Source organism: Macrobrachium rosenbergii, chromosome 53 (assembly GCF_040412425.1).
Source record: "Macrobrachium rosenbergii isolate ZJJX-2024 chromosome 53, ASM4041242v1, whole genome shotgun sequence".
Lineage (NCBI taxonomy): Eukaryota > Metazoa > Arthropoda > Malacostraca > Decapoda > Palaemonidae > Macrobrachium > Macrobrachium rosenbergii.
Window position 1 is genome coordinate 10,620,524 of NC_089793.1, and position 26,196 is coordinate 10,646,719.

General features: G+C 35.2%; 1 protein-coding gene and 1 long non-coding RNA gene across 5 annotated transcripts in view; one reads left to right on the top strand and one right to left on the bottom strand.

Annotated features, from left to right (window-relative positions):
* LOC136834281 (uncharacterized) overlaps positions 1-3,561 on the top strand; it is a 174,119-nt gene extending 170,558 nt beyond the window's left edge. For all 4 annotated transcript variants that reach the window (XR_010851715.1, XR_010851714.1, XR_010851716.1 and 1 more), the window contains one exon: positions 2,616-3,561. This is a non-coding gene — a long non-coding RNA (uncharacterized lncRNA). The remainder of the gene's footprint in view (positions 1-2,615) is intronic.
* On the bottom strand, positions 1,342-26,196 carry eIF5B (eukaryotic translation initiation factor 5B). The gene is made up of 11 exons (XM_067096649.1): positions 26,037-26,196; positions 22,228-22,435; positions 16,761-19,090; positions 15,735-15,858; positions 14,044-14,211; positions 10,909-11,042; positions 10,070-10,289; positions 9,288-9,515; positions 9,004-9,147; positions 6,771-6,866; positions 1,342-4,538 (listed from the first exon to the last, which is right to left on the bottom strand). Exons 1-11 carry the CDS (start codon positions 26,069-26,071, stop codon positions 4,269-4,271), a joined length of 3,957 nt encoding a protein of 1,318 aa, XP_066952750.1. The 5' UTR covers positions 26,072-26,196; the 3' UTR covers positions 1,342-4,268.

Genomic DNA, 26,196 nt, shown 5'->3' on the forward strand with positions numbered 1-26,196 from the left:
TTTAATATATGACAGGAAGCTCTCGCTCAGCTATTTGAATACAAGATAGAATTTAGTCCAAAGGCTGAATGACCTATGAGGTCATCCAGCATTGAGAGGGAAATTGACGCTCAGTAAGGTCTGAAAAGGTAAAATGAGGAAAACCTCAGAGTTGCACTAGAGAAAATTTTTTTTAGAGGGGGTTGAAAGGCAGTTGGAAGAAAGAGGATATGAATGGAGGTAGAGTAAAAGAAATGAGAGACATTGCAGCTAGGGGCCGAAGGGAACCACTCGGCTATTAATTGTTATTGCTCTTCCCTGTCTTCTATTTTTATTTTGTATGGTGAAGAGATATGGAAATTTTAAAGTATTTCCAACATTTTCAGCCACTTCAGTACATGTGCCCTTGGGTTTCAGTGACAACTCTTAGTGAGCTTGGTCATTAGTTCTGACCAGCATTATATCACCTTTGCTATTCCTGCACTACTTTTCCTTGGTCATTAGGATAGTCTTGTCATTTATTTTGGATATCACAAATTACTACAATGGCTTACATCAGAGCCCATAAAGTCTGTGCCTTTTCTTCCTCTCTGGTTTTCAAGCACAATCAGCTCTGTCATCCGTAGGGCAAACACCTGTTATATTCAGAACACCTTTGGGAAGTTGTCTTCATGTTGTCACTCACAAGACCATGGATTTTTACTTTATGGGTCCCTTTGTCATGGTGGACCTTGTGTTTCCAGTTAGGAAGGGGTTATATCACTGATCTTCCTCGTTATTCATTCCTCAGCTGAATGTATGGCATTTTGGATGTGTATTTCCTGGTGTGCCAGCCTTTTTGCTTCTTGTGGCTTGGTAAGTATCCTTCCACAGCATACAGATTACTTCTGTAAATGTCCAATTTCATGATATTCTTGTTACAAACTCATTACTCAAGAAGTGCACCTTTTTACTTTGCTTTGCCAACTCGCCATCATTTCCTGGGATTGGGCTTGGGCAGCTATCTTCTTGACTTGATCCTCCTGCTTTAATGGTAATTAAGGACATTCTAGGATTAATGGGTTTATATTAAACTTTTATATTAAAGTTTATGATGGTTTTATACAAACCATCATAAACTTTAGTACCCCCCTCTCTCTCTAGGTGGGAGCATCTCATGAAAGAACAAGAAGAGTATCTGTAAGAATCTAGGTGGTGGGGGGAGACAGTCTGTTCACTGAAATGGCTTTCTTGGCTTTTTGCACCTAGGATGCATTCTGCATAGTTTTAAGACTGTTACAAGATTAATGGGTTTGTCTAAAAAGTAGTTTTATTATAAAAACAAAGCTTCTTGGGATAGTATTTTGCAATAAAGCAATCAAGAATTGTGGTAGAAATTATTTCTAAAATACACAATTTATTACATAAAATTTTGAGCTTCATAATGCCAACCATACTTCTGGATACTGTATATCAGGAAAAAAAATCCATTGTGAAACATACTATAAATTATGTATAATAGGAAACTGAAGTGTACACCAATTTTTAATAAGCATCAGCACTTATATTTCCCTCCCACTTTGATACACATTTAGAAATACACAAACCAAATTAATGGCAATAAAAAAATCATGACAGTAGTCGTTGGCAGATGTCACAACATAGAAGAATATATTTCCTGCTTTGCTAGTTTACAATAAACATTACTGTACTAAAATTAGAATATAAAAACATGCTATCTGAAAAACCAATTTATATTATCCACAGCCATATATTGACACTTTTGAGTGACATCTACACTTTTATTCAATAACTGTGTTTTGTGTATATAAAAAGTTTTATAAATATATATACACTCACACAAAAGTACGCACACACACATATACATACCTCAATGTGCATATATACATGTATGCTGTACTGCATCAGATTCTTATATATAAACTGTAAAAGATTGGCAAATAAAGAGAGCAGATCTAAGTATAATAGCATATTGTATTTAAAAATTGTCAAAATCATACTTATAGAAACTCAGCAAAATTATCCCCTAAAAATTTAGGTAAAATTTATTTACAACATATATAATTCTGAGCCAAATAGTCATAGAAAAAAATCATGGGATAAAAAAATTCTAAAAGCAACAAAATAACCTTTTGAAAACCTGAACTACAAAAAACAAGGACACATAATTCTTTAGTAAATTGATTCTTTTGCTCTACTATCTCATTTGAGTTGAACACAATGAAACAGTTTGATAAAGTTCATTGCTATGCTGAACATTCACTGCAAAGAAGTTTATATATATCTATGTCTTTCAAGTCCCAGTTTCACTCAAATTTTCTGTAACACCAGACTGGACTCAAACCTTTTTCAATGGAATCGTTTTTAAACCAGTCACTTAGTCTGTCAATCATTGTTACTGTCATGTACTTGTGTAAGAGTAATTTCACCCAAGCATTTTTCCAGTATCAAATTACCGCAATTGCTCGAAGGAACACATTCACAAAATATGGAGCCGTGTTTCTTAACAGACTTAAAAACTTGAGGTACTGTTGCTGGTTACATAACTAGGGCTATGCATGTATTTTGGCAGGATGATGATATTCATTTCATCATTCAGTATTCTATAATTTTAATTTCTTCATTGCTAATTTCAGATATTCACATGTGCAGTGTGGCAAAAGTGCTCATTTACTTGAGGGTGTTTCACTGTTGGCAAGAACCACAGCTTTGCAGGATTGCCATGTCAGTGTAATGACTTTGGCATGATCAGTCTTCTGGTAGGGGTTTATAGGTTGGTAGGGCTCATTCAATCAAATATGAGGCATATTGCTGCAATTTACACATTGGTTTGTCATTGCTATTTTTCTGGTATATTTTGCGAAATGTTTGTCACTATTTTCACTTTTTTTAAATGTAATTTAATACACGATACTACACTGAATTACCATTAATTATTTCTCACGTATCCTGTAAGTCTTGTTGTCTTTTGGGAAGTTTTACAATGAGTTAATCATGCTAGCATATGAACTATAGGTGACTGTGTCAGCTTAATTTACAGAATTTTCCATTATATATCCATAGATTCATACATCTGATAGCTTGATAATGGTAAAATCAAAGTACTGTAGTTTAAGAATTTGAATATTAATAAATCAATATATAATTTTCTTGAATTACCATAAAAATAACTGACTCACAGTCCAAACCACTTCAGAAAGGGCATATGCAAGCACGAATAAGATTAACACTAATTTCTCAGTGTGAACTACACAGAAATTTTAAGCCATGAAGACTGAAAAACTAACAGCTATGTTGAATAATTAATAGTAATTAGCAGTGTAAAATAACTTTGGATATTATCCAGTCTCCAATTTTTTTAATTTTTTGTAATTTATGCTTACTATGGATTGATGATGTTGCCAGTTTAGGTGTTTAAACAACTGTAGACTTAAAATTCATGAATGTGTATTCGACTGATGTCTGTCTATACAGTAACCTAGAGCAAATCTTTGTATTAAGTATTCATTCGAACCATTTTAAAATATTACAATGTAGAACTTGTGAACTAATGAATAAAATTCCATGATGGTTACAGATTTATTTTTTTTTATTGTTCAATTGGTGTTTTATAGGTAGATATTTTTTAAAACATTAACACCACAGTAAGTCTTCTGTAGCACTTAGGCTTCTAAGTAATGTATAGGAATAATTTTTCTCTCCAATGTGAACTGAATTAGTAGTTAAATATGGGAATATTGAAGGGCAGAAAGGCCAGCAACGATGACAATAACCTTATACGGCATGAAACACAATGGAATGGAGCTGATTTAAAAAAAATATGTATTTGATGAGCAATGAATAAAACACTTCTCATCCCATTTGCTAATTGATGACGTAATGTTGCTTTTCACAGCAACATAACTTTTCAGAAATTCAATAAAAAATACCTGGACAGATGATATCATTTGAAAAATTTTAAGTATGTTCAGTATTAAGCATTCTTTAACAATTTTGCAATGCAGTTTAATACTGCAATGGAAAAATTGAGAAACATAACCTCCACAACAAAGCTTTCAATGAATAAAAACACAGATATTCTATCTGGACAGACGGTAATTGCATTCACACCTGGTTGAAACAGTAGTGAGTACCACAAATCCATTAGTAATGCCAAGTACCCTAGTTTTAAATTTTCAGTTATAAAATACACAGCATCTGCAGCAATGCAGAAAGAATAATAAAACTGCTGAACCTGCGAGCAAATACGGTAAGTTTTCCCAGTAATTTATTCCTAGAGAGATAAATACTTATAGAATCTGGAATTGTTTTTTCAATTCAAGCATTAACTTCCAATCACTTTTTGATAGTTCTTCTCTAAAATAGTCTTTGCATGCATTTATAGATTCACGAGAAATTTTGCTCACTAACATATCCTCAGCTTCAAAATGTCTACCAAACAACTTTGGTGTGTGTCCTGGAATATTTTCAATTTTGATACAAACTTCATCACCTTTCTTCGCAAGTTCAACATTTTTGTGATCAAACTCCATGGATGTCACTATGCCAATTTCAACAAACTGGAATAGAAATAAAAGGAAAAGGTTTCATTACAATATGCTTCGGTATTATTTACCTCCTTGTGGAATCCTTTGCACTATAAAGATAATTGCTAACACAAACTTTTACATAATTTTAATTTACTGTTGCTATATACCAAAATAACCACAAAAAATAAAAGAATCTACCTCTGAACTTGGAGGCCCTAGACAAAAAATTTAGAGTTGATTTTTTTTCCCCATGGACATAAAGCACCAAATATGAAATTAAAAGTTTGAAATACATTAAAAAGCTATATAAAATGTAGTAAAATCTGTTGATAGATATAATCTGAAATGCATGTTGTATCAATGAAAACCATGTACTGGAGCTAAAAGCAGACACAGCTAAATGAATAACTAGTGAAATAAACACTATTTTGTAAAACAATTTAAAACACAAAAAAAATCACACGATCAACTTACTCAAAAGTTACGTGTTGTACACTTCCGTCACCATGTTTATCCTTAGGTGATGACCAAATGTCATCGTAACTGAGAAAACAAGAATCATTTTCATGCATCTAATTCATATATTTTATGAATTTACCATCTTTGTCTTGAGGGCATGGATATCCAAGATCTGTGCATCTTGCCTTCTAAAAAGGCATGCAGTTTCATGACTACAGGATGGCAGCAGTAGCAAAGTTAATAGAATAAACAGTCATGACTACAGGATAGCAGCAGTAGGAGAGTTGATAGAGTCAACAGTATTTCATGGGGTTATGCAGTTTTTCAAGAGAGCTGACTCAGCTTCCTTGGGACAAACAATGCTTTAAAACTTCAAAACCCAGATAACTAGGGAAGGATGTTAAGATGTGGCACTATGCTGCTTTTAATAGCGTAACTCCTCATCAGCACAGACTACACAACAGTTGCTGACATGATGTGGGAATCACCCCCCCTAAGCAAGCCATGAATCAACAGTATGGCAGCAACAGTGAACCTGCCATGACATAAAGGATGCAATTGTTTGCAGCTGACAGGCAACTTTCCAGCTCCTGGAGAATGAATCACAAGGTTCCCAAATGTTTCCTTGTTGGTGACAAACCCCTCATCTAATACAAATACCAGTTAAGACTCTACACCCAAGACTTTGTAGTACACTCATCCTTCTCTAAAGAAAATTAAGGATACCAGATGTGTTGACCTGATAATGTTTTCAAATACTGGCACAATAATCAGTTTCTGGGCCTTTGCAAATGCTTCCAAATCTTAGTTCTACCTTAACATCCTCCCCAAGTCACCTGGAGGAAGAAGCAGTTCTATCAAAGACATTCCCTAGCTGCTAGTGATGTAGCTACTGCTGAGATCATGTCTAAGCTGAGCTTTAAAAGTTATATCAGTAAAACTTTGTTTCCAGCATAAATAACGTATGAATATTTATATATGGCTTTCATTTTCACCTTCACAGTTTGATTTTATGTCATCCCACAAAATGGGGAACTACAATGACAACCATTATTCCATTGAAAGTGAAATAAACTCAGAATATAAGTGAATCACAGAAATGAATACATCATGTCTAAATCATCAACAACAAGAAAAACACCACTTCCAGACATTTATAGACAACTGCCTTTTAGTATAACCTATAGACAACTGGCTTTTAGTATAACCTGTAGTACTTCTTACCACTGCATGGATGCTCAAGTCAATCCTTTCTCATTGAGATCATGAACTAGTTGCAGTCTTTACTGTCCCTACATTAACCACCACAAACGAGGAAATCTATACATAAATGACCTAGCAACCAACTGTTACGAAACTGGCCACGGCATACATAGTTGATTCCATGTACGACCACCAACTCTCACGAAAATTTCAAAATTCCAGTTTAATGCAATGTTGTGTAAGTGATGAAAGAAATCGCAAAATAATGAATGAAAAGAAAGACTCAAGACAAAAATCACTGAAATGAAACGGAAAAGGGCTAGTCAGACAACCAACCAAAAATCCAATTAAAAAGAAAAGTTTGACAAAAACAAGGTAGTCCCCAATGAGAGGGGTGGGGGAAGATCAACCATCTTTTAATTCTCCACATTTGTTTCAAGCAGCTTTCCAGCACCAAATGTCCCCTCTTTCACCAAAATTTAGACAGTAATAGTTAAAGGTTGTCATTTCCTAAGAACATACTGCTTACAAAGAGATTCATGAAGTAAAAACAACTGGCACTTTGGTAATAAACTGAAAAGTGAAAAAAAGATACAGTACCTCTTTTGATGGCACACAGAGAGGTGTTCCAGTTCTTAGAACTCCAGCCTCAATATTAACTCCTAATACAATGGGGTCACGTTTGTTAAATACAGCCTGAAAAATAAATATAAATCTGTATGAGTTGACACTTCACTCTTTGTATATTCCTTGTATACTACCACAACAATTTGCAGATAATTTGTCTTTTACATTGTAAACATAACAAAGAATTCTTCATAACTGATATTTGTTCAGTGTTACTCAGACTCACAGCTTGCAAGATTTTCAAACACTTAAATAATAATTCATGCTGTCGGTGCACCTCACATGGTGCACTGTAGGCATTACTTAAGGGTCTTTGCAGCATCCCTTCGGCCCCTAGCTGCAACCTTTTTTCATTCCTATTAGTAACTCTGTTCATATTCTCTTTCTTCTATCAGACTTTCCACCCTCTATAACAATTGTTTCATAGTGCAATTGTGAGGTTTTCCTCCTGTTACACCTTTAAAACCACCTCATTGTCAATTTCCCTTCTAGCGCTGAATGACCTCATAGGTCTCATCACTTGGCCTTTGGCCTAAATTCTAAATTCTATTCTAATAATAACTCAGAACTATATATTTGGTTTTACTAGAGGAAACTAATTTACATAAGTGATTTTGTTGAAATTTCAACAAGAAAATAATGAACCAAGGGTCAAGTTAACAATTGAACACATTGGCTTATATGGTTGCAAGCTACAAAAAAAAATCATACAACCAAGTAAACTTCATTACAGTACTCTAGCACAGTTTTCAATATGATTTGTGTTTTGGTAGGATTTTACTCTTTCTCACATGCACTTCACATCTCTCTTGTCTCCATAAGTATGAATTTGATTTTTAAAGTGTTGTAGTCAGATGCCTCTTCCATGTTTCAGTAGTTCAACTGTTACATTATCCTTTATAGTTTGTTAAGAGTGCGTCCCTTTGTCACTTACAACAAAGTTGCCTCTTGTATATTTTTATGGATCTCAAATTAATTTACTTTGCATATCAGACTATTGAACTCATGTTCATAACCTACAGCGTTGAAATAGAAGATATATTGGAGGGGGTTGGTTGCACTTCTGATGAGTCTTGTGTAGGTGAATATAGCTACTAATGCTGTAAGCTGCAAGAGGGTTTTTTCTTGTTACCACGTATAGGATGACTGTGGTAGTGATAATTGTCTATACTATTCTCTGTAGCCATTTCATCATAGGAAATTGCCAAAAATATAACAATTATTGTCTTTCCCACTAAACAATTTTTTTTAATAACAATAACACATATGTATTACAACCTTGGAATGTTAATGATTCATATAATTAACATTCCACGGCAATTAAAAATCCATATTCATGTCTGCTTCCAAAGGGATCATCAGCATTCAGTAAATATCCATTGGAAGCAAGCTAAAGAGGGCATTAACTTGATGACCAAGCACCCACAAAATAAAATTGAAAAATACTGCAAGAGAAGCCAGAGAAGATATAAGGTTAAAAGGCAACACAGGAAACTGTCCACTGAACTAAAAATTTTGTAATACAGATGAGTTCTTATTAAAAAAATTTTATTAGTGGTAAAGACAATAAATATATTCTTGGCAACTTCCTATGATGAAGTGGCTACAGAAAATAATACAGTATAGACAATTATCACTACCACAGTCATACTTTACCTGGTGACAAGGAAAACCCTCTTGCAGCTTACAGCATTAGTAGCTTTATTCACCTGCACAAGAATCATCAGCAGCGCATCCAACCCCCTCTGATATATTTCTATTTCAACTGTACAGGTTATGAACATGAGTTCAATAGTCAAAGTACAGTTACTGTAGATCCATAAAAATATACAAGAGCCAACAATGCTGTAAGTGAGAAGGGACACACACTTAACAAACTATAATGGAAAATGTAACAGTTGAACCACTGAAACATGGAAGAGGCATCTAAATACAACACTTTAAAAATCAAATTCATACTTATGGAGACAAAAGAGATGTAAAGTGCATGTGAGGAAGAGTAAAATCCTACCATAACGTAATCAATTAAACCATAAGTACCAACCATCCTAACTTACTAAAGCAACTTGACCAATATTATCAAGAACATACTAGGACAGTCATATTTAAACCTATATGATATCTAGCGGTGTCATAACAGGTCAAGTACAAGTGAAAAGAAATACTAAAATAACTTTTGCATTACTCAGTAAACTGGAGTACTTACAGTTGGTATAATTTTTAAACGACTCGGGAATACTGCAATGTGTCGGAATTCATCTTGTTTCTTCTTTTTATATTCTTTAAGATACTCTACATATCTATCTCCAAGATGATATATAGTCTCTTCTGAAAATATCTTCACTCCCTCCTGTAAAGTTGGCAGATCCAATAAAGAGATAATCTGAGTATGATACTAAAGAAATTTATAATATTTATGACACTGATTTATCAACATTTTCAACTAAAACTTCACTGTTGGACTCTCAAAAACTAAAGGAGCTACAATACCTTATCTGCTAATTCTTGCGCATCTTTTTCAACCTTCACATCAAAAGCTAGAATAACGGCATACATAGGATCATGCTCCAGCATGGCAGCTGCACGCATGACATCACGTTTCACTACTGGACCTACGCGAATACCTGAATAAGGCACATCGTTGGTTTTGAAGAATTCAAGCAGTGCTTCCAAAGCCCCTAAAGTAGATGCCTGAACATAAACTCCTCGCTCCTTCACCTAGAAATTGAAAACATTTTCACAATCTTCTAAACCGAGAATATGCATATTGGCCATGTTTAATGTCACAAGACAATAAATCTAACATGATAATGTAGTAAGCAGCTGAAATCCTTTTTTAACAACCATCCACGCTTAATCATTAGTATATAAAAGTTTGAAAGTAATGCATATAATATATATTTGAAAGTAATGCATATAATACATATCAAGAAACATCTTAAAAAATATGTAAAGAGGATAACTATGATTCTTAAATCTATTGTATACATGTCAAAATGTGTTTACGATAAGCTGAACATTTTAATTTGGAAAAATAAAGGATATATGTTTCAAATACTGAAAGACTTGAAGTTACACTAAATAGTTATCATTTACTGTTCTACATGCAATACTACAATCCTGCAACACATGTACCAACACACACACCAGTTAATTCTGAAGAAAACAGTACCATACGGTATGTGATTTTCACCATGGAAAAAAGTTGTGTTTTGAACAATACATCTGTAAAGAAAAACATAAATGAACACAATAATCTAGTTACAACTTACTTTCATGGAACGCATGGCAGAATGGAATTCTCTGTCAACTTCTTCCTTGATTATATCTACCTCATCATCATGGTATGCTACTTTAAGACTAAGACCTGGAATAGCTTTCTCTAGATCACGAGCAGCAATTTTGACACCTTGTGCTGCTGATATTTCTTTAACTTCATCGTATTGTCCCTTGACGCGAATCTCCTTGAGAGGTTTAGGAAGCAGTAAAGACCTGATAATTCAGAAAACTTCATTAGTCGACAGAAAAAGTTAAAATGGATAAGGGTTTTCTTCACATATAATAAAGTTGTTCTTTTTCATAATGAGCATATCAGTACTTTGTTTTAGAAGCATACTGGTACTGTGTTTTGGAAACAAGTCAAAAGGCTAATTACTAGCATAGCATGCCCCCCTAGAATACACTGCATAAAAACATGCTTGCTTTTATGCATCTTCATGAAAAATTTACAATATGCATCACCAAAGGTCTTGCTACAAAAGATGAAGTGTTTTTAACTATAAGAAGTGTTTATTCGCCACCCACATTTGGAACCACTCTAAAAACATAATGTGAAATATGAATAAATTCTAAATGTTAAAATGCCGCTGATTAAGAAAAATTAAGCTCGTTTACACTTTCACTACAAACGAGGCACCCTTTAATTCTATTTACTATTAGTTGAACTGCCAAGAGTTTAAAGTTTTTGTGCCAAGCCTACCATTTTGAGGTAGTTTTTGTGCCAAGCCTACCATTTTGAGGTAAACATACTTGTACATGAGACACCATAACACAAAAAGAAAAAATTAAAATATATGTAATACAATAATTTACACCAAAATAATCAACAAACCTGATCTGCGTAACAATAGGGCCTTCAGTTCCAGCTAAGATAATAGTATCACCCTCACGAAGGCGTCCATTTACTAAGATAACATCTATTGTGGTTCCGTGTCCCTGAATTGTTTTGACTTCTAGTACAGTACACTGTAAAGAAAATATTGTTTGCTTTTAAACTCTTGGTACTTTTGTTACATAAGTATATTGGAAATACTGGTGATAAAAAAAGCAATCATGTCGCTACACTACACTACGCTACACTACGAAAGAAACAATGGAAAATTAAGACAAAAACCATGACACCAGCATGAAATCAAAACAATCAATGACTAATACTCATATGGGAAAACATAAGCCTCTATTCATGAACTTTAGTTAAAAATACCCAATACAAGACTATTCCCTTCTATATGACAAGATAAAAAGGTAATGAGATGCATTAAAAATAATTTTCTGATGAGATGAATATTCAGGGTTTGGTAAAAAAAAAAAATTATATCCAATGTGTAAAAAGAGGACAGGCCTTGCATGGTAATATTCCAAATTAGAATAAATGTTATTTTTGATGAAAGCAGTTTTTAACAGACCCCATAATGCAAGGTAAGTTATGGTGTTAAATCAGAACTGAATTGTCCACAAGTGAAGGAAATCTTCCATTATTTTCACAGATCACTATAATTCCTTTAAGGAAAACCTCTTACTCTGAATATCACAAATGTCACAGTTACTTCAGCAAGCTGAAGCAGATATCACGGAAATGATCAAGGGCAAAAGTGCAATCAAGATTGCCCCTCACCAACTGTTTTTACTTCCTGACCAGAATCTACAATAGTTCTGCCAGTTGGCTGGAGGTTTTTTACGAGGGCAGAACCACCTTCAAGGATCAAGGCTCAGTCCTTCTCTTTTGCTCCTGTGACCTTCACAGCAGCAAGGTGAACATGACTGACTGGTTTCCTAGGAAACTCCCAGCCAAAGCCACCAAGAATTGAAGGCCTGGTGGATCTAAAATCACGTGGTAATGAGGTAATGGCATAATCAAAGGTGGTCCCAAGCCTTCTTGGGTTCGTAAGTTTAGTAGTATTAGTCAAAAGTCCGTAGATGTCACACAGTCGTTAGTTTTCAACTTGAATGTTTACTTTAAATGTGAATTTTTAGCCCAAGTACCTAATTATGTGGGAGTTTGTAGTCATAACCCTTACAGGAACCCAAGAGATGTGGACCTATTTGAACATATGGTAAGTAAAACCTGGAGATCTTAGTTCTGAAAAACTAATCAGGTCCGAGAGTAAGTCAGGCACTCCAGTAATATGAAGAAGATTCGCTAATGTAGCTGACACCAAAAGAGGAAGGCACACTTACTCTGAATGTAGGATTCAAACCTAGAAAACCCTAGAAAACATACATCTGGCCAGATGCCATGGTATGATTAAGATGAGGAGGCATCTCTCAAACCTAGGTCCACCAAGCAGGGTGGGAGAAAGAGTCTACGATGCATGAGTGAGGTTTCTTCAGTAATAAGTAGCGAAAGTTGCCTGACATGTACAGGTGCCAGCTTCTAAATGTGAATTAAGAGCAATATTTCATTTGTGAAGTAAAAATGGTGGTGATGCCCTAATCTTATGAAATTTAACTTTACTTGGGTTGTTTTTTGTCACAATCTTTTCTTAAGCCCCTAATTCCCATATGGGGCTGGTACCATTAGTCCAACCAACAAGGTGCACTATGAGCATAAACTAAAGGGTGTTTGCAGCATCCCTTTGGTCCCCAGATGCACCACTTTTTAGCTTTTTACTTTACGTTCATTTCCACTTCCTTTCTTCTTTCTTGCTCTCCAACCTCTCTAACCATTACTTCTTAGTGCAACTGTTGAGTTTTCTTCGTTCTACCCACAGACCTGTGTACTTCACCTCCATTATTTTCTGGGTCTCTATTTGTTGTGCAACCACTCCCACCCTTTTCACTGTCTTAGCCACAAGTGCCCCAGTGCTTGGCTTCCCTGCCTAGATTTCATAAAATCAAACTAAACCTTAAACCCTCTCAAGTCAAAGAGATACAGTATTCCAAAAAACTTGCCTTTTCACTCAACCAGTGAACAGAAATAACTGAATTGCTTTGCCTAAAGTCCTAAACCATTTGGTCCTACAAAGATAAGAGGCAAACTTCCGTAACTGGAGAGTTAAGCAAATCCTCCCATTGTTTGCTCAGGCAGGCACCAAGAATTAAGACCTGGTCAGTCAATAAGGTTGTATGGTTGGGTCTCTGTTATGTCGTTGCATTGTCTATCTCACATGAATTTATGTAGTTTCATTTTCATTACTGATTATTATTCACATGTACCCTAATCTTTCTTCATGATATCAAATGCTAAGCATTTGTAAGTATTTTAATTATTGGTTAGAAGATTTATTAAAAAACACTGACATGACATAATGTGAAAACATTAATTTATCAAAAGTAAAAGCATGTTTATCATTTATGTATTAAAAATCACTAGCAACATACAATGCACTCACGAATAGGTAAAAAAAAAATGGGTAAAATGCTGATCTATTTACTTACAAAATTTTTCTAACCAACAAACATTACTTATTACTTAATGTTTCCAATTTTCTCTAGCTGCAATTGATTTATTTTCTTGGGAAACAATAATTATTCAATAAAACATGAGTGGATACTCATATTACCATTTTATGTATTTTTTCTGCGCTAAGACCATCATCACAAAAATCATTTTGAAACAAGGTATCTTCTATGACTGGAGTAAAATATGCGATTGCCGTTGCCAAATGGCTTTGTTTACTTAAAGTCTAAATTAAGGAACTTTTGCAAATTTATTAATGTGGCACCTTATGTAATAAATTGACAAAAATTATTTGCAAATACTAAAACCAATTAAAGGAAATTCACAAATGTTGTGTCCACTACAGTATATATGTATAGAAGACACAACAAACCTATTAACTGTAACTACCTAATAAAGGATAATAGTAGTCTGTTACAGTAATAACTTGATTGAAGGAAAAAAAATAAGAAAAAGAGCGGATCACATTGCCCCAAAATCATTTATGCCATTTTGGAGGGTTAAGTTAAATAAGTTAGGTGCTGAAACAACCTGCAGTTGATGTGAACAGAATCCAGTAAAACATACCTGTAATTCTTCTGAGAACATCAAATTTTTCTTGAGACGGTGTTGGCACAAATTACAAATGAGAGCTATGAGATTACCCATGCCATCTCCTGAAATGGCACTAGTGGGAACTAGAGACAGGTATTCCTTGGGATTCGGGTTTTCCCAAAACAGCGCAGAGTTCAGTTTCTGCAAAATAAAAATGATACACATGCTTTATTACCAATATAACATGAGAATAAATCATTCTGAAAACTACATTTTGCAACAATATGCGGAGAATTCAGTTTCTGCAAAATAAAAATAATACACATGCTTTATTACCAACATAACATGAGAGTATCATTCTGAAAACTACATTTTGCAACAAAATAGTTGATTTAATTTACACTGATGAAAACTAAGTAACTAACCAAAATAATACCCAAGACTTGCTACAACTGAAATTTACAATTCTGTAAAATACAGACACCCTATAAAAAGTATACATCATAACAAAGTACAATCAAACTACTCAAATTTCTTAGGAAGGAAAAAGCTATTTTCTCATTTATTTAACCCACTTTCTTTGAAGCAAGTAGAATTTACCTACACTTGCCTGGGTGAATTACAGTACAGTATTTACAAACATAATTTGCACCATACAAAAATGTGTTAAAAGATTTGATGGGAATAGTGCTGCAACAATAATATAGCCTACAAAGGATAAACCATGAATTTGTGAGAAATGTATAAAAGATACAAAAAAAGGTGGAAGAAAGTATAAGAGGAAAAGTCATGAACTCCTCACACTCCCGCTTATTTTAAATATCCCCCATGTTTATATCAACTATGTTAGTATGGCATCATGGCAAGGAAATCAACCACATAATCCATCTTTAGCCATAGGCAACTGCAGCAATTGTACCACATTAAAAGGAAGAGGTTATTTTGTAATACATATTTATGGATCTTGAGAGGCAGCAATTAACAGGGTACCAAAAACAATCAAGATATGCATTACGAATATGCAGGTTATCATTTGAGCATAAAACACTTCAGTATCTACTAATCAAGATCCATTACCACACAAAGAATGATAAAAAAAAGTTTAGTTATAATTCAAAATTCTAAAATAGTAATAAAACAAGTAATGGAATTTTACTCCACTGCATCCATTTTCAAATAGCTTTAACCTCTAAAACAATCAATGAGGTAGTGAGCCGCTTACTGATTATTTACTCAGGGCATTGCCAATTTGCCAATTTCCACTAAGGTCAGAAGCTATCCCAAACCTAAGAAATATCACCTAACAAGCCTAACAAGACTTCGAACAGCACTGTTAATCTTTATCGTTTGAATATGTACCTATAGTAATAAAATGTTCTAACAAAATTTATTCATTTTCAATAGAATTTTTAACATTTTCAGGACTCGTTTGTCTTGACTTTCAACTACAAAAGGCCATGTCATGTCAATACTTCAAATACCAGAATGAATAACAATTCAGTATCCCTTCATGTTTCTCTCTGATTCAGTATTCCTTCACGTTTCTCTCTATCAGGCATCAGTACAATTACGATATAAAAATACATGTAGTTCCATTATGCAACACCACAACTGGCAAATCAGATATATATTACTACTGTTCACTCACACTTCCTAGAAAAGTATGCATACTGTAGAACATAAAGACATTTTATCAAAAAGGTTCACTTGAAAATATACTTTACCTCTTCCCTCAGCCCTTGGATGATCTGAGATGTACGACGTTCAAAGTCATTTCTTGATGGTTCTTCCTGGATATTAATTACATCTCTGATGTCTTTTGATGGATGAGACACCCACTCATAAACTCTGTATTATTGAGAAACATACTGACATTAGTTTTAGGACAAAAAAAATGATCTAGTTACAAACTTAATGAATATTGGTACATTTTATTGCAATCTTAATGAAGATATACATTTTATTGCAATCTTAATGAAGATATAAAGGCCTACTCTTTTATCCTCCATGCCTTTTGTTGAAATTCAAGACAGGAAAACCAACAAGGCATCGTGTAAGATACCAGATAAAGCTGGGCCTGGTACTTGGTCAGTTTCTTTTGGGATGCAATCAAAAGTTGTCAAGCATTTACAAACAAGCATCAAAGGTTTCTTAATCCTGGGGGACTTATAAGTACTCAACAAATATTCCTTGCACCAGTACCAAGGCCGACACTCATTAAGGTTAATAAACATTTTTATTTCAGAAAAAAAAAGACCAAATTTTTTTCAAGTTATCTTTATCTTAACAAGGCATTTCATCGGATCGAAAAAACAGATTAATTCATTCAAAATTTGAATAACCTACATATTAAATAAATTTATAGTAATGGAACACTTAGCAGCCTTATTACTTAACACATTATCTAGCAGGAAACAAAATTGTAGAAGCCATGAAAATTAACCAAAATGCAAAAGCCAACACTGGAACTAAGGTTCATATCTTTCAAAAACTGCCTGCATAACACCTAAAGGTAAAATAACCAATTACACTAACCACAATGATTTAGAATCTGATTTTCTTGTACTGAACTTCATAGAAAATGAAAATTGAAGTGGCATCAATTCTGTTTTTCTGAGTTGAAAATAAAATAACCATATTACTAAAATAATAAATCATACTCCAAACAGGGAGCAATGCTTTAAAAAAATGTATTACATAACATAATAATAAAATTTACAAGCAGAAGAAAATAACTAGCATGACCATACCTGTCAACTTTATTAAGTGCAACTAAGAAGGGTGTAGCCCTTTTTCTTAAAAGGCTAATCGATTCTTTGGTCTGTGGCTCCAAACCCTGTGTTACATCAACGACAAGAATAGCAATATCACATAACGAAGAACCTCTAGAACGAAGATTTCGGAAAGATTCGTGCCCAGGAGTATCAATGATGAGGAGACCAGGAAATTTCATGTCATTCATATCAAAGTCTTTCACCATCTGTGTCTGTTTTTTGATTGCATATGATGGCACATTAGTAGCGCCAATCTGCTGAGTGATACCACCAACCTCACCCTCCTGGACGTTTGACCTTCTTAACTTGTCCAAGATTTTTGTCTTGCCATGATCTACATGTCCAAGTACACATACCACAGGGGCACGTAGATTATCTATATCAAGTTTCTTTAAATTTTCTTCCTTGCGTTTTGCCATTCGATCCATGGCTCTCTGTCTTCTCTTTTCTGCTTCCCCTTTGTGCTCTTCCAAAGATTCCTCCTCAGACTCACTCTCAGCACTGCCATCTTCCTCCTCTTCATCGTCCTCCTCTTCCTCATCATCATCATCTGGCTTACTTACATTATTAACAATTTTGTTTTCAGTGGCTTCTGAAGTATCATCCTCATCTTCATCAGATGTTTCATCCCAAGCATCCTTGACCTCTTCTTCTTTTACTTCTTCAACAACAGCAGCAACTGCTTCTTCCCCCTCAGGCTTTTCTTCCTCTGCAGCCTTCTCTTCTATTACTGGTACTGGTGATGGTGATGGTTCTGACTCTTCCTGAGCAGTTTCCTGATCTTTCTTTTTCTTGGGTTTAATTCTGGTTCCAGGACGAGGTTTCTTCTCACCAACTTCAGGGACTGCCAGTCCTAGAGCTTTACGATGTTCTAACATCTGCTGGGCTCTTTTCTGGTCTGCCTTTTGTTTAGGAGTAAGTAGTTTTCCTTCTGCTTTTAACCTTTCCTTTCGTTCTTTCTCCTTTTGCTTTTTTCTTTCTTTCCTTTCTTGCTCAAGTCTTTTCTCCTCTTCAATCTGCCTTAATCGTTCTTCCTCTTGCCTTTGTCTTTCTTCTTCTTCCTTCTTCAATCTTTCTTCTTCTTCCTTTTGTTTTGCCAGTATTTCCCGCATGGCAGCAAGAGCTTTCTTGCTAGGTTTACCCTTACGACCATCTTTGTCTTCTTCAGTTTCCTTCTTCTTTTTGCCTTTCTTCTTTCCAGTTCCATCTTCATCACCTGCTGCACCTTCTCCTACTTCATCTGGAGCTGGGGTTCCTTCTTTTGAGTCTTCAGCAGCAGGTGCTGCAGCATCCTTGCCTTTCTTCTTCTTTTTCTTAGCTTTGGAAGTTTCTGCTGAAGTGTCGTCTACTTTTTCAGTGGTCTCAGCTTTAGCTTCTTCAGCTGATTTTGCTTCACTAACCTCTACGGATTCTGTCGGTGGTGGTATAACCTTCTCCGATGCTGAGGCAACTGCCTCTGTTTCTGCAGGAGCCTTCTCTGCTGCTGGTGCAGACTTCTCTGCTGCTGGTGCAGACTTCTCTACCGCTGGTGCAGTCTTCTCTACCGCTGGTGCAGTCTTCTCTACCGCTGGTGCAGTCTTCTCTACAGCTGGTGCAGTCTTCTCTACTGCTGGTGCAGTCTTCTCCACTGCTGGTGCAGTCTTTTCTGCCACTTCTGTGGCAACCTTGCTCACCATATCATTAATCTCCTCTTGAGCAGAGGAAATACTAGCTTTCTCTGATTCTGCAGCAGCATCTTTTTTCTTCTTTTTCTTTTTCTTTGAGCTTTCTTCTACTGGTTGCAACACATCCTCTGTGATCTCCTTTGCTGGTTCTTCTTTTGCTTTTTCCCCTTTGTACTCCAGTTCTAGCTCTGCCAATATTTGGTCAAGATCTTCTTCATCATTCTTCTTCTTCTTACCTTTTTTCCCTTTCTTTTTGTCTTCAGCAGCAGGTTTGGGCTTTTCTTCCTTCTTATTTTTCTTTTTTGCCTCCTTCTTCTCTTCCACAATCTGCTCATCCATATCTTCATCAAAATCATCATCATCATCATCCATCAAAGCTGCAAAACCTCCCCCCTTCTTGGTTTGAACAATAACTTCTTCATCATCATCATCAGAATCAACAGGTTTTTTAGGCTTCTCCTCTTTCTTAGGTTTCTCATCTTTCTTTGATTTCTTCTTGTCTTTTTTCTCCTCAACAACAGGTTCATCCAAGTCATCATCATCCTCATCATCCACCATTAAGGCTGCAAAGCCACCACCTTTTTTGGATGTTACAATAACTTCCTCATCATCTGAATCCTTCGCTTTTGATTTTTTTGATTTCTGAAATAAAAAAAAAAAAAGTGCCAATTAGGATGCAACTATTTTTGCTATTATCAAAAATAAAATTAAAATTTACTGTAAATCATTCCCAATTCAAAAGTCTTTCACGGGATTAGAGACCATATTATTCAGTAATATAGTGACACAGTGCAATACTGCAAACCATTCTTAACCATCTATTGCTACATGTTTGTACACAATGCACTAAATGTGGTTTTCCTAACATTAACTGAAACAGATTTTCATGTGTTCATATTTGTATTTGTAAATTCATTAAGAAACCTTTAATATTCTCACAAAGCATCCCTATTTACAATGGGGTGAGGTTATGATTCTTTAACCAATACATTAAATATCTCAAAGGTTAATGCTTCCCAAATGGAACATTTACCCACATCAGAAGAGGCTGAAAAGTGCATGTAAAGAAAGTTCCATAGTATCTTCAGATCTGTTTTAATATGGATGAGAAGGGTCTCATCTTGAGGATGATATCTAACAGGACATTCATCATCGTGAAAAAGAAGACCCCACCATGGATTCAAAGTACCCAAGGACAAAGACTATACAACCCTTGCACTGCTTCCCTATGCTGAAGCCAATCTCAAGCTAATACCCCTACAAATTTAATGTTGATGAGACTCCAAGGGTACTCAAGGAGTTTATTAAGGTGAATCTTCTTCACAAAGTCTGTAAATCTTAAAACTACAAGGCATGGATGGCAATAGCTAATAACCATAGCTACATTGTCAGTCACATTTCACCAGCCCTTCAGCATTAAACTAAATGGAATAACGTGCAATGCTTCTATGAATAAAAACACATTTTTTATAACAACACAAACTCAATCAAAAGAAAAAAGGCAAACTCAATTCAATCATAAAGTACATTTTTTATAACAACACAAACTCAATCAACAGAAAAAAGTGCAAACTCAATTCAATCATAAAAAAAGTACAAACTCAATTATAGGATGCTTTACTCCATGTACAGAGTATCCCAGTCATATCAACCTGTTTCCTCAAAGAACATCCCTACCTCTCCTGACCACAGGCTCCCCTTCACTCCACATTATCCGTCATTCAGTTGTGGGACTCTGTAGCATTAACAGCTTACTGCTCATTCTGATCACCTTTATGACAGTTTTTGTTTTTTGTGCTATACTCATCTTTATTGCTTCCCTTCCACTACTTTTCGTTATCTCCCTTTCTCATTTCTTGTCTATTTCTCCCACTGCAGTAGTTCTTGTTTTGTGTATAGAGGGACTAACTCTCAGCCATCTCCTTTTATTGGATTCATTCAAAAGTATACACTATGTACTGATTATTCTTTTTTTAATTTTATAAATGTTATAGTTGTTTATGTATAAGATACAAATCTGCCTTTGGACGTTTCCTATAAACAGAGAGGATATGGGAATACAAGTACAACAGCTGCTTCTCTGTCTGTCTCCTCTCTTATACACACACCTACAAGTGCTTGTCCTTCATCCCATCATTTTGTATGAGGACTGCCTTCAGGCATATTCTTCTCATTCCCTATCCTGTCACTTGTCTGAATCAGAGTAGACAGACGAGTGAACTGTGAGTATTGTCATTAGTTGCTGTCTGCATAACAAATCAAAGGGACCTTGGACTTTACTTTTCTCTCAAATTATTTTCAGAACTTCCTAAGGTCTTCCAATCTGGAAAAAGTAGTCCATTCATATTCTACCTGAATATATTGCGTAACTATGCAAATCCAACTTTTGCCCACCTCTGGCATAAGTATGTACCAAATGCAACTTTTGCCCACCTCTGGCATAAGTATGTACCATCATACCAGTCAACCCGTGAGCACTCATGGCAGATTATCTACTTGGGAGGCATTCTTGACCTATGTACAAACAACATAAGGTCTAAGGTTTCTTCTTAATGGCTTTCAATGCACAACCTATCTCCAAACCTTTAATTACACTGCACCTAAGAGATATTGGTGTTCTTGTTTTCTTAAGAAATGAGAGGAACTCAAATTTCATAGAGAAGTAGTTCACTACTTTCTCCTCTACTGGAACATAAATAACAACAGACAATGAAAACAACAGCCTCAGGCCCAAAGCAAAACACACTAATACTGTACCAACATGTACAGTACCGTCATGAACATTGTAATATGTATGCAGTACAAAAAAACTAAATTACATTTACAGTATACTACATTTAGTAAAAAGTGCGATGACTAATAATTTGACATCAATCAAGTACAACCACTTTGCAACACATATCTTTACATATTGGATCTTAAAATAGCAATGAACATGCTTTAAAAAGAGGTACAATGCAAAAAAATTTCTCAAATATCAGCAAAACAGACAAGATGAGGGTTCAATACAACACAGTTAGGAAAGCATTCATTTACACATCTACTCCTAAGAAAACTTAGGCCCAGGAAAGAGACTTCAAAAGTAAAACTCCAGACTCTACTACTTAGTATGGAGGTCTCAACCACTGTCATCAAACTGCCTTGCTAATTCAATTAGATTGAAGCTCCATTTGGGAAAAAAAAATCTTTCAATCACAAACAATGGCTCTGAGGACAATAGGTGTGAAGACACAACCACCCATAAATATGTTTTGCAAAAGAATAAGCTAATGATGATGGTCACAGCAATAAAACTACATCAATGACTTGTCGGCTGCAGTAAATACTACCTTGGTGATATCTTGCCTAAGAATTTGGTAAACTCATAAGGCATGGTTATTTTATGACCATCCCTCATGATCCAATCCCTTAAGTAGAATATCATTTACCAAATGATGCCATTTATTAGGTATATTTTTTATTTTTATATAATCAAATCCTTCAGGACAGCCCTACACGAGTAAAGAACTTAACTCATGTCTACATTTATGAACACTCACATCAAGATGACAGATAATCTTCAACGAGATCAAATCATGTGGTTTGATTACGTTACTTATTAATAATGGCAACATTAGTAGTTAAAAGACAATTATGATAAACTTTTCCACACTATCTGATAAATGCACATGTACAATTCAACATTATGAATTGTATTTGTGTAGAAAATATAGCAATTGCAAAATCTTACACAAAGTAAGTGGTCAAAATTCCAAATGATCTTCCTTAATCTACAATACCTTTTCTTTCTTCTTTTCTTTCTTTTCTGGAACAGGTGACGGCTCACGAGATTCTTCCTTCTTTTCCCCTGCTTCCTCCAGGGTCATGTTTTCCAATTCCTTCGCCACATCATCTTCCCAGTCAACATCCTTGTTCTTGCGACCCTTTTTCCCCTTCTTAGTTTCTTTTGTTGCTGGAGTTGCACTACCTTCCACTACATCTCCATTGCTGAAAATATATAATAATTTGTGTTATTTGTCCTAAGAAGAACAAATGACACTACTGAGCTACATGGAATTACACAGACATATCAGACTTCCTAGTCCACCCCAGGAGATACCTTTAAATGAAATAAAAATAAATGTACCATTAAAATGCCTCTGTCATTTACCTTATTCATCCTGAACTGGTTGGTACCACAGTGGTACAGTACTGTTATAACCTCAGCTGATAGTTGGTTAAAAAATGAGGAACAATTGGTAATCTGTTTAAATATTAGGCAATCCCATACATGAAGATATTCTCACACTGGCAATTCTTGAACATTTTTATTTCCAGTTTCTATCCATTGGATGCAGTTTGGCTACAACTTAAGATAAAATTGATTCCTGTAAGTCTATGATATTTGTCCCCTAAGTATATCCCAAATGTTTCTATTAAGTGATCTTTTAACTGAAACTTTTCTAGAGTACAAATCATTGCATCAAAATCTCTGTTGCCTGCCTGCCTGATGGTACTTCTCTTTTTATGTCCTTTCTCTGGGACAGTATTCAGCAGGACAGCATACTCTAAGATCGGTCTAACCAGTTCATAGTATAATGTTAGTACTGCATTGTCTGTTTTAATGTATCCATAATGTATCGATAATGATTCTTACATCTTGCTCTTAAAGACAACTCTCTATCTCCATGTTAGGTAGGCCATGCTTGGCATTCTTGTTTTGACATATGAGCATCGTTTTGCAATTTATCTAAATTGGATGCTGCCTACAAAATTTAGAAACGCTCATGAACAAAAGTAAATAATAGCCTTTGAATGTTTGAGAAAAGGCCTCCAAGGCTGCTACAATGGCAGCAGGAGATGGACCAATCCTGCTATTTGACTGCAGTAAGGGCCAGACAGATAGGGCTTAGGCTACGTTCTCTGAGTGGAAGGTCTTGTATAAAAAATAATCTGCACAGGCTAAATGTAAATGATGACATCTTTGGCTATATCCTATACAGTATTGAGTAAATGTTTAACACCAGGACCCCTAAAATTAGTGAGACACAGTTTTTATAATTCTTTTTGTGATTCTGGCCAATCTGACATCCATTTACATCCCAAATGCTTGGTAAACCTAAAAAAGCATCCTATATTTTACATTAACTGGGGATGGGTACCACAGAGGCAAACTGGGGCTTTCAGGTGGGGGGAAGAACGAAAAAGTTAAAAACAGGATACAGGACAACCCAACCTAACCTAACACTGTGTACTGGATCCTCCCTAATGTGTGTGTGTGTGTGTTCAATCTAACTTGATCCTAAACACGTGGATTCTCACTAAGGAGGCAACGATAGCCGAAACAAGCACTTATAACAAAGGGATAAGTATCATCTTTATGAGTGCAAAGATGAAAAAAAAAACCTGCCACAGAAACCACATTTCACACTGGAAACTAAAAAATAACTCACTAAAAAAATATACTCTTTTGTAGCTTTGGGCAGACCAGAAGAAACGGCACAACCTTGCTATCTTTCAAACATGATGAAAGAATGACTGTCATAAAATTTCCATTAGTGTCATAAAGACACCATTGAAAATGTACATGCATATGCTGCTGGTGCTGTTAACATGCACAGGAATGGAAATTATTACCATGCATATCAAAAGAGTAGCCTGCATTATTTTACAAGCATCCAATAATTACTTACTGCATTTTGTATTGGTTTTTATTACTGCCTACAAAATTGCAAAACTTCACTTTATGTGGCATCTGTCCCATATCTGCTGAAACCAAAATTTTTGTTGGCTTCAGAAACTGTGCCTCTTTTTTTATATTTATATATATGGTACCATATGTATTTTGAGTATTTTTCAACAGCAGTTCAGTCTAATGTGCTACACTTTAAATATCTTCTTAGTACAGCAAAATCTTTTATTTTTACCTAACCACATATATGAATCCTATTTTATCAGATTGTCTATCTGGTGTTAGTGGTGTGGAACCTTAAAATCCTTGAATATGTCAAATTGATTTTTTGGGAGTTTTCCCTCTCCATATTCACTATGAAACTGTATGTTCTTCTTTGACTATAAGGTTTTTATCAAAAAATTTACTTTGTTGTAAAAATAATACAGCTGCTGCAATCATTTTGATGATGGTGCTAATAAAAACCAGATAAGTTAACCATGGTGTTTTAGCTACAGTCACAAAACTTACACTCAACGCTATTTTAGGTTAAAAACAGCTGATAATTCACATCCGCACTGAAACGTGTTTCTTTTAAGTGATTTTTATGTTGTGAATAATTCTGAGTTATTTTTTTCAAAAATGTTTTGTTAACTCATCTTATCTTTTCTATTACTTTCCATCTGGAAGAAAAATGACAAATACTGGTCAGGGTACTGTTATATAACTTTGGGATGTTGAAAAGCCATGCATACATATCTTATACCACTGCCATATATTCTATGGCACACTGGTCTTGTTACCATAGGGAAGGTTAGCTTGGGATACGTACTCTATGACTTCTGGCAAGGACCTGGCACCCTAAATAAGGTTAGGGTGCATCCATTTGCTTCACCATTTCTTTTCCCTTTACCAGAAAAGCCCAGTTTCCCACCGGGAGCTCTAATTATTGATTTATAGGATAGGCTAGTGGGGAACATATGATGGGTTCAGTACACATTTCCCAATGAAATTAATGTCAGATTCATCAAAAGGCCTATCACATGAAAAAGTATTGGTACACAAAATTTCTGTAGTGAATTCTATTAGGCTTATGGGCATCTTTGAAAATTCTACTGAAGAAGGACCATGCACAACAGTGTTTTGATGTCAAATCTGATAGGAACGAAAGGCTACGTTGGTATAAACACGGTGAAGAATGAAAATAAAAAAGGTAATTCTGAAGAAACGCTCTTCAAGGTGCCAACCTCTTAGTGATGAATTTATAAACATAAACAAAAGAAAGTAAAAATTGGTCAAATTATTCCTTTAAATTTGTTAAATTATCTCACTTGTACTGTATTGTATGCACCCTTTCCTGTAGGCTACTGTCGTACAAAAAATCTTAGTAATATTCAATATCTCCGTGTGGAGCTCTTCTGTAGAATTACAAATAAAAATAACATCAATATAAACAAACAAAAAAAAACCCAAATCCCCTCCATAGGCCTACCCCCACGGATTTTGTTGCATCATAACCTTACCCTAAATGGGCCTTGAATCAGTCAAATTTAGCAACCTTACGCCTACCATGAGCTATTTTGGTAAGCTACAAATCCTTAAGATATTCTTCTAGTATAAGTTACACTACGTTTGGTTAGGCCTAAGACAATCTGTGGGCCTAGTTCTATGTATCTGAGGAGCAACGAACGCCGTACGGGAGTCAGTCGACAGAACGAATTCAAACGTGATATTGACTAATTTAACACACTAAAATATTCTTGAAAGGCGAGAAATGGTAAGAAAATGTAATTACCGGCATAAAAATAAACCTACAAAAAAGTCTGGAGTCCGATCTAGGCCTACGGTTCTGCTTCACGAGCTACCTGTCGATGTACAGCACAAATTAAGCACCGAATCCTCCAGGAACTCGGAAATCGAATGGCTTTAAATACTCACGGCTCTCCTTTGTTGTCTGCTTTCGGTTTCCCCATCTTGGGACTTTAGATACTGCATGGAAAGCCAGTGGTATTTATAACATATGTTGAACGAAACGAGAGACACACGTTCCCTGATGACTGCTCTTTCACTGGCAGCATGAGAATGTTGACGGTATTAT

What these genes read in the sequence shown, in the direction of transcription:
- eIF5B (XM_067096649.1), bottom strand. Translation starts at nt 26,071, where the DNA reads ATGGGGAAACCGAAAGCAGACAACAAAGGAGAGCC. An exon ending in CCTATTGTTACGCAGATCAG is followed by an intron (nt 10,290 to 10,908) that starts GTTTGTTGATTA and finishes CTGAATTATCAG; the next exon opens with GTCTTTACTGCTTCCTAAAC. An exon ending in TCTGTGTGCCATCAAAAGAG is followed by an intron (nt 4,539 to 6,770) that starts GTACTGTATCTT and finishes TTTCTATTCCAG; the next exon opens with TTTGTTGAAATTGGCATAGT.